General features: G+C 38.4%; 1 protein-coding gene across 1 annotated transcript in view; it reads right to left on the reverse strand.

The window, feature by feature from the left end:
* Window positions 1–483: 483 nt before the first annotated feature.
* The window catches only part of LOC107591655 (protein FAM83H-like), an 18,663-nt gene continuing 10,074 nt past the window's right edge, over window positions 484–9,072 (reverse strand). Inside the window, exons 2-5 of the mRNA XM_016280875.1 lie at window positions 9,001–9,072; window positions 8,797–8,921; window positions 5,915–8,702; window positions 484–5,169 (exon numbers count right to left, since the gene is read on the reverse strand). Of these exons, the coding sequence (XP_016136361.1) occupies window positions 5,149–5,169; window positions 5,915–8,702; window positions 8,797–8,921; window positions 9,001–9,072 (3,006 nt within the window). The 3' untranslated portion in view covers window positions 484–5,148. The remainder of the gene's footprint in view (window positions 5,170–5,914; window positions 8,703–8,796; window positions 8,922–9,000) is intronic.

A 9,072-nucleotide genomic window follows, 5' to 3' on the forward strand; every position in this document is an offset into this window, starting at 1 on the left:
CCTGTTAACTTGCAATCAGTAACATTAACTTTGAATTAGTATTGAACAACAGATCTTTCTGATATAGGTCTACTCTCACAACTGAGGTCAACCAGAGATACAAACAGACATGCATATATTACTGATTTTACAAGAAAGATTCCTTTCAGATTTAAAGAAAAAAATGTTTATGCATTCATAAGCTAAATGGCTGTTGTTTTGATTATACATGTGAAATGTGTGTTGGTTCAAATGTATGCTTTAGAATCCACAAACAATGTCCATCTGATTTGAAACTACAAGCGTCACATTTAGTTTTTTTTTTTCTTTTAGAAATGTCAGTGTTATTGGCAATTAATATTCTTCAAAATGTGTTCAAGTTGTAGTAATTCATTTAGGGAGACATTCAACAGTGTTGACTGTTCAGTTCTGTTTAATCGAACACAATGCTTTTGTCCTCAACAAGCAACACACATTACCATTGTTGTTTTGTTAATTTTTTTTCACTTTATAATGGATAAGTTAGTATTGTTGTTAGACGAAGTGTAATTATTTTTAGAATCAGACAGGAACATTTTGACAGTATTTCTTCATTTTTGTCACGACTATAAGAATTGAATTTAAAGTTCATGTTATCACAAGTTTTAATATTTGTGTTGCAACTGTTTTAATTGTAAATTCCTATTTCTTTAATAAAATTATTTTCACAAACCTATAATCTGAATGGTGTGATAATGTACTAGACATTTTGTAGGCCAAATATGTATTTACTATACTGGAAAAGGCTGCAGTGGTGAGTGTTTAGTGCAGCTTTTATGCAAAGCTTGTAATAAAAGAATGCAAGAAAAGTACCATTTTCCACGGTTTATTATTTTTTTGCAGTACCATGTTTTACCAGGTGATCGCGCCAAATGACCAATTTACAACCAACTAAAGTTACGTGAACTGTAGAGTGAGACTAGAGTGAAGTAAATTCTATAATTATTGCTTAATCAATATTTATTTATTTTTAAAAGAATAAACTTAATTTATCACACAATAATTTATATTACACATACATTTAAATAAAGCGGGCTTTTACGAGAAGAGTTTGTTCAAAAGACAGATGCGCGAGCCGAGGAAGACCTGCCAACTGACCTCTAAAGAGCCGTTCACATTCCCCTCAATATATTTACCTCACACATTTATATATATTTATATACATATATATATTTTAAAAGTTTATCAACTGGCGTCGTAATGAGTGTGATACTTGGTGGGTTGTTATTGTGTAGATGTGTTGGCTAGTCAGCTAACGTTAAGCAGGTTGAGTTTGATTTTCGAGTACTGCAGCTTGCTAATTATTGTTTTGTACAGAGTCATCATTCAACATTGAAGATATTATAAAGACTCCAGAAAGCCCAGGTATGACATGACTCATTAACGAGCTAATATATTCATTATTTTTATTACATCTAAGTCAATTTTAAATAATATAAGTAAATAAAAAACAATCCTACTAAACCGACGAGTCTGTCACTTTTCACAATTTGTCTCATTACATGGTGAGGGCCTAACCCATAAACCAGATCTTTTATCTCTGTCCACTCAATGGGATTTAATGCCTTTGTATTTCTTACAAAACAATTGGTCTTTTTATAGGTAGGCGGGCAGAACCGAAACCAGCGGAGCTGTTAATCAAACTCAGGAAGCTGCAACAAGGTCAATTAGACTGTTAATCAGCCAGTCAGTCAATCCGAGTGTAAATCAACACATTTTATAAAGCAAAAATTAAACACCCATATATTGATTTCAGCCAAGAAAAACCTTGAAGATGAAGTTAAGGAAACTATGCTCCTCAGATGTGCTAGGAAGGAGGAGGAAGATGCATGTATGTATATACTCACATTAACCTCAAATGTATGATTCACACAGTATCAACTACCAATGAGAGTAATACGGGAAAGATGAGTGTACTTTTTTGTTGCAGTAACTGCTGAAGCCCTACAGTTGGAGGGGACCCTGAATGAAAAGGAAGGTACTCTAGTCTAAACCAAACAATGAGCCCATAAATTACATGTAAGCTTTGTTATCAGATATATTTACAGTGTTAACACACATAATCTTGTCATAAAGAGTTAAACAGATCTCTGCAGCTCAAATGTGAGGACCTCCAGCTGGAGGCACAAAGGTAAGCATAAATGGATATCCATACAACACTCATGAGTATTTAGACACTGAACTACTGCACTTCACATGGAAGCTGCTCACGTGTGAATCACAACGAGTCACCAAAACACTGAACTTTGTTCTCAGATCAGTGAGTCTTGTAAAAGGGTGTGTATTCACTTGATACCTTACACAAATCATATTGAAATAGGATGACGTTGAGAGCAGCATTTTGTCATTTTTATTACTTAATGTTAACAGAAATGTTTGTGAGACGTACTAGATGGCATCATTTTATTTGATTTATGATCTAACTTGTAACTCTGTAGGCAGCTTGAGCAGAACCATCAGAAAGAGGAAGCAGTAAAGCAGTATTGCCTTCAGATCCAGGAGACCAAACTAAAGCACAGAAAGACTCGGTATGACTTACTGTTTTTAACAGCGAAGGGAAATAGTTTAATAGTTGTCTCTTTAGATATTAGAAATAGACATGAGATGCTGTGTCATTTCTTAGAATTGCATTCCATGTATCGGAGGAACATTTATTGAAATGCCCACATTCAAACTGAAATGCCAAAACCTACTAGTTCAGCAGCACAAGCCATTACTGATGGTATCAGGAATAACTGACAATTCTAAAATATGAGAACATATTTTATTGCTAAGAGAGACTTCTTTTGAAATTCTAACGCATTTTAACTAATCTAATTTCATTTTAGGATGAGGTTTGAGAGTCAGCTTCAGCAATTAATGGAGCAGCATAAAAACCTGTCCAATGTCTTTGTAAGTGACCTATGAGAATGGATATTAAACTAAAAGCAACTGAGCTTTCTTTATTTGTAACTGTAAAATAGAAACGGCTTAGAACAATAGCATTTGATAATAGCATTTATGTCTTATGTTTTGTTTTGTTTTTGTTTTCTTTCTCCAGACTCCACAAAGACTTCCAGCAGAAATACAGTCTGCAGAGTACACCACTGAGCATCTGCTGAAGGCTGGTACGTTTTAATATAAATTTTGTTCCATTGCTTAGTTTTTATGGTCCTCTCCAATACGACCAGTGTGTAGATGTGTGCTTAGTGTGAAATTTGATGCGTTCTGGATTCATTGAGACGTAGAAGTCTAATTAGTCCAGTCATTTTTCCAAAATGACTTATTTGGCCAGTCAACAAGGCAGTCACTGAATTCGGAATAGCATATTAGCATTACTACTCTACTGAATAAAGTTATGGTAGACATATTAAGTGTAATACGCTATTCTGAATTTAGCCAATTTTAAACATTCTAAGGCTAGAGTACTTGCAATGATGGGATTGCACAGGAATGTAACCTCATACCCAAGTGTTTATGGACCTAGAACTGAGCTCGTAACATTGGACTGACAGCCCTTAAACAAGAGACCAACATCATCCTCAGAGTAATCTGATATTTTCCTGTGTGTTTGTGTCCATCCCTACAGAACAACAGAAGCTGGAGCAGTTGACCAAGCTTCTGGACGGGTTAAGCTACACCCAGAATGCAGAGATGCGCATGGACACTTGTGAAAATGCATCATGAATATCTCAAACAGATTTTGCAAACTTGAGCTGAGTATCTAATTCCTTCCAACAAATATGAATATTACAAAGAAGCGGCGTATAGCCTATATTCTTTTCCATTCTGTTCCATTGTTCTAATTTAACTTGTTACCAACTGTTTTGTCAACAAATACTTGTGAACAAATACTGTTAATAAAATCATCCTGTACCTAGAATATAAGTTTCTAAACCATTTATTTAGAATTTATAAGACACAATAAAAAATTGTCTAAATTCCCCAAAATTTGCATTAATAAAAATAAAAACAAACTGATGACACTCTATCAAAGTTTAATTCCATCATACTTCTAAATCAGTTATTCCTCATTAGATCAGCTTCCAGTTTCCATAAATCAGTCCTATGACACATCCAGCAGGGCACTCTGGGAAATCTTTGGTGTTCAGTAATACCGTTCTGTCTTAAATTTTGCATTGACAAAATGAAGGCTAATGCCCAGTCCTGAGAATTTCTTTATCAATCTAATATTTTACAGTTTCTCCTGACAACAGTTCATGCAGGAATGTATATGTGTAGTATATCTGAAACCATTATACTGCAAGTTCTGATTGCCAATTAAATAAAATTAATTCAAACTCTACCCCTCACATCACTTTCTCAGCTTTCAATCCACTTTCTTGATAGCACAATGTTGATAGAGGAGAAAAATTAATGAACAGGCCTCCTTTCATTTTCAGACATCCCATACATATTTTCCAATCATCTCTTGACAGTTTCAGGTTCCATAGTTTCTGTGTTCTTTGCCTTCAAAAGTACAAGCGTTGTCTACCAACCATCTCTGGTTTCTTTTATGCCTGTGATCCACTGGCACGGTCACCACCAAAGCATAATTTCAGCATTGACATGTCCTGGGGCGTTTGTGTGGTGTACTTTAAAGAGGGTGTGTTTTGGTGCCTTCAGAGTAGCATATCTCAGCTTCTGCCCAGACATGTTAATTTCCTTTGGAAGTTGGAAATTGTGTGCACTTGTACATACACATCATATATAACTATAAGGTAAGGAAGAAAAAGGAAAAGCTGAGAAAATCCTCTTGAAGTTTGAACCCTCCTTTGGCCTGATTTGTGTTTCTATGTTTTGCAGGGATGGTGAATGATTACTGTTATGAGGTATGCCCTAATGCCTTATAAGGGCAAAGTGAATCATCTGTGGGCTCAGATTGGCACAGAGCAAGGAATATTCATCCTGCTGCAGCATGAATCCTCATATTTGAGGTTGAGCTATTTTCGTGGTCTGTTTATATGAGATCCATGTACCATGTAGATTACTAGTCTTTTAGTAGACGCTTTTATGTGAAGCAACTTACTTGCTTCTCTTTGTCTGTTCACAGGAGTATTGGGGATGTTTGGTACAATATTTTTTTGTATGGTTTCAGGTTCTCTTTACAGTTCTCTGTGAGGAACATTGGCCGCCTTCATCCATATTTTGTTATCCCAAGTTATTCCCCATCTGTTGAAGTAGAGTGACAGATACGTGAGTGAAACATCCTACTATTCTCTCATCCATCAACCCACAAATTGTACAGGAGATTCTGTGATAGTCTATTTAATTTATTTCTAACATAAATTAAAATTTAACAGATTGGAGGCTACAAACAAACTGATACTTAAATGTCATGGCATATAAAGAACGTAAAGTCAAATAATAAATAAACATGTAAAAGGAAAAATATAATTTGTCAATAAATATACTTGGACATTAAACGCTTTGCTCAGAATTGATATGCTTCATTTATAAGATATAAAGGTAACACATTATAATTAATTAACATTAGTTAACTAGTTTAGTTAACATGAACTAAGCATGAACAATACTTCTACAGCATTTATTAATCTTAGTTAATGTTAACTTCAACATTTACTAATGCATTATTAAAATCAAATGTTGGGCTTGTTAACATTAATCAATGCACTGTGAATTAACTTGAACTAACAATGAACAACTGTATCTTCATTAACTAACAGATGAATAAATACTGTAATAATGCATTCTTCATTGTTTGTTCATGTTAGTTAATACATTAACTAACATTAACTAATGTAACCTAATTGTAAAGTGTTACCAATATAAGCAGATATAAGTTCACTACATATATTGTACAAGGATCTCATGTGATTGATCTAATCAAACTTTGCTCTGCCTTCTCTACACTTCCCTGGTCCAAGCAACACTCTTCTCGGTTACGATAAAGTACCTCGAAACGACTGTAGACCTTCTTTTCTTTGCGCATACTCTCTATTCTCTTCAGCAGATTGTCCCTCTCCTGTAGATTTACTGTAGTTCGGCTGACCCCGCTCCGGTTTTGAAATTGGAAGGATGAATTGGAAACTTCTTCTTCCTTGCCCCCCTCGCCTTTCCCAGACTCTTCATTCTGCTTTCTATTCTTGTGGCTATTTGCTGAGATTTGCTCTAGGATCACCTTGGTATCATCCCTGAGGTTGCTGCTGAATATCACATTTGATGTAGAGGACTGATAGCGTGTTGGAGTCGGTTTAGCATTGGGTTTGTTGTTCTCTACTGTGGTTGAAGATGATAGGGATTCAGATGGTTTCTCTTTGTCTGAGGGCTCCTCTTGCACCTCAGGGACTGTTTTCATTGACTTGTCCTCTTGAGAGTTGGAGACTCCTGAGTGCTTCTTTTCTCCCTTTGGCCCAAGGAAACCCTTTAATCTCTGTGTTTGTTTCTTGAGGAAATCAAGGGCCTTTGTATCTTTGCCATCAGAGTTCCCAAGGTTTAGGGAGCTCAGGCTTTCTTTGGACTCTGCACGGGTGATGCCCGATGAGCTGAAGCTGCGAGACTTCTTAAGCTCACTCTTTTCAGCATCTGTTGCGTCTGTAAGAATCTCCTCACCGCATGAGATACGACGATGAGAAGATTGAGAGGCTTTAAATGGTTTTAAGAACTTGGCTGACGCGAAAGGCCGAAGTGACTTAGTTGGTTCCTTAGCGGGCTCTTTCTTTGATGCATCAGCTGTGCTCTCTGTTTTGCTGTTCGTGAGCGGCCTGTCCACAGAGACTTCAGATGGTTTTGTTGCAATCACCAGGCGCTGTGGTACAGGATCTGTTAGCGTAACTGATGGCTCTTGTGTCTTTACAGTGGACAACTCTGAAGTAACAAGCACATTTGGAACTTTGTTTGCTGTATCAGAGAGGTCTGGCTTTTTCATGTCTGCTTCTCGACTTTTAGTACCCAAATCTAACTCTAATTTTGAGCTCTTTCTCTTTTCTTCCAAATTTTTGAAGTACTGAAGTCTGCTTGCTGGATCATTCATGCTTAGGGAAGAAGTTGTTTGCGGAGATCTCGAAGGCTCTGTTGGCTGTGTAATTTTGTTGTCCTCAGGTTCAGGGTTGTCAGGTTTCTCAGGTTGCTCTTTTTCTTTGATGGGCTTTTCTTTGGCGTCTCTGATCGTAGTCAGATCTCCTGTTGATTCATTTTTAACATCTTTGTCATCTGCTTTTTTATGCTTATTCCAGTCAAACGGCTCTCTTGACCACGATCTCCTCTTTTCCAGAATTTCTGCCACAATAGATGAGTATCGAATAGGCTCACTCTCATCTTTTTCCTCCTGTAACTCCCCACCAGACTTGGCTTGCGAGGAGCTGTGTTGCTCCAGCTTTGAGGAGCTGAAGATTAAAGAAGACCTTAGTCTTGAGCTCCTTTGCAGCATTGGGTTAATTCGAGATCGGAACGACTCATGCTTGGTAATGCTGATTTCCCTTGGTTCCCTCGGTTCTGGCTCCTTCTCATTGTCTGTTGAAGATGCTAGTGATGAAGCTGAAATGGCTGGTTTTAATGTGTCAGTACTTGTGGGACCCAGGTCAGAGCTAATATCTCTCACTTGATTCCTATCTTGTATGATGGGTTTACCAAAGCGTGGCCGCAAGTCAAGGTTTGGCTTAGTTGGGATATTCGGACGCTCTCTTAAATGAAGGCCTGGTCCCTCTGAGCTATAAAGTCTGCTGTCAGGTTGTTGATGTGGCTCATCAAAAGCATCTGGACCCATTGGTTGATGCAGGCCCTCCTCTCCTACATCTTCATAAGTGCTGAGATAAGAGTTGATTCTCCAGCTCCGCAATCCCTGCTTCACACTGGGGTCTTGAGACTGCCGTACCTGCTCTCCAGTGGAGAACAACTGCTTGTGGTCTGGAGGATGTGTCTGAGTCGGCGAACTCTGACAGGCATATGCATGGCCCGCAGCAGGCCTCTGGTGGGTTTGAGGACCGTATCGTCCCCCTCCTGAGTTGTAATGTTTTTCTGAATCACTTTTGAGGTCGTCAGAGGATAAAACATTCAGATTTCCTGGTGCTTCAAGTTCAGGAGGATATGCAGGATCAGAGTGTTGATCTGTCTGGTACATGCCGTGGTTAAGGCGGTCATAGTGCCCACGCTCAGAATCCGGTCCCATGCCCTCACTATGATAGTATTGTTGTTCTCGCTGGTAATGCGATTCCATCTCCTCCAAGTTGTTCATTACACGCTGTTTCATGTACTGACGGGAGGAGGCGTAGGTCTCACGGGTGCCCTCGGCGTAGCTATGCCTCTTAAAGGCATTCATTTCCAGCTGCCTGGAGGCTAACATTGAGCGTCCTGGATCCAAGAATGACTGCTGCATCCTGAACTGCTGTGTTGCATATTTGGTGACCTGCATAGGACCTGCACTTGGTTCAAGTGTATGGCGGAACGGGTCATCCCTCCGAAAAGTTGGTATGGTGTCAAGACGATCCCCAAATGGGTAACCAGTAAGTTCAGGCTGGCGAGGATATCCTCTGGGATTCCTTAGTGACTGAGTCCTTTTTAAGCCAAACTGGTTGCCAAGGTAACTACTTGTACTGTCTTGTGGCATGGGTACAAGGGCATTTTCAATAACAAGAGGCTGAGACTGAGCAAACAATATACGAAACTCTTCATCAAATGTGGCAACTAGTTCTCCAAGGAACAAATGGGCAATGCAGCGGTGGATCTTCTCAAAAGACCACATAAAGCTGGAGAAAGAGAGAAAGAAATATGTTCAGTGTCATCTGTGTCACATTCAAGTGGGCATGCATTAGAGATGAATTCTTATGTCACTGAGCTCACCTATAGTTTCCACTGATCACTGCTCTACAGTCTGTCAGAAGAAAACGGTCCATCACTTGACCTTTAAATGATTTTCCTGTGCGGCAGAAATAGGTAATGCCTGCCACTGTCCGTACCCGCATCATCTGTAACCAGTGAAGTCACCATTAAATCTGCATTTTCTTAAAATTCTAACTTAGGCTAGTTGAGGTAAATTGAACTTACATGAATCATATCCAGATTAACTTTACAGCTTGCCACCATGTTAACAAAATGATGGGCATTTTGTTCATCCAG

The sequence above is a fragment of the Sinocyclocheilus grahami genome, unplaced genomic scaffold, assembly GCF_001515645.1.
Source record: "Sinocyclocheilus grahami isolate Dianchi unplaced genomic scaffold, SAMN03320097.WGS_v1.1 scaffold144.1, whole genome shotgun sequence".
Lineage (NCBI taxonomy): Eukaryota > Metazoa > Chordata > Actinopteri > Cypriniformes > Cyprinidae > Sinocyclocheilus > Sinocyclocheilus grahami.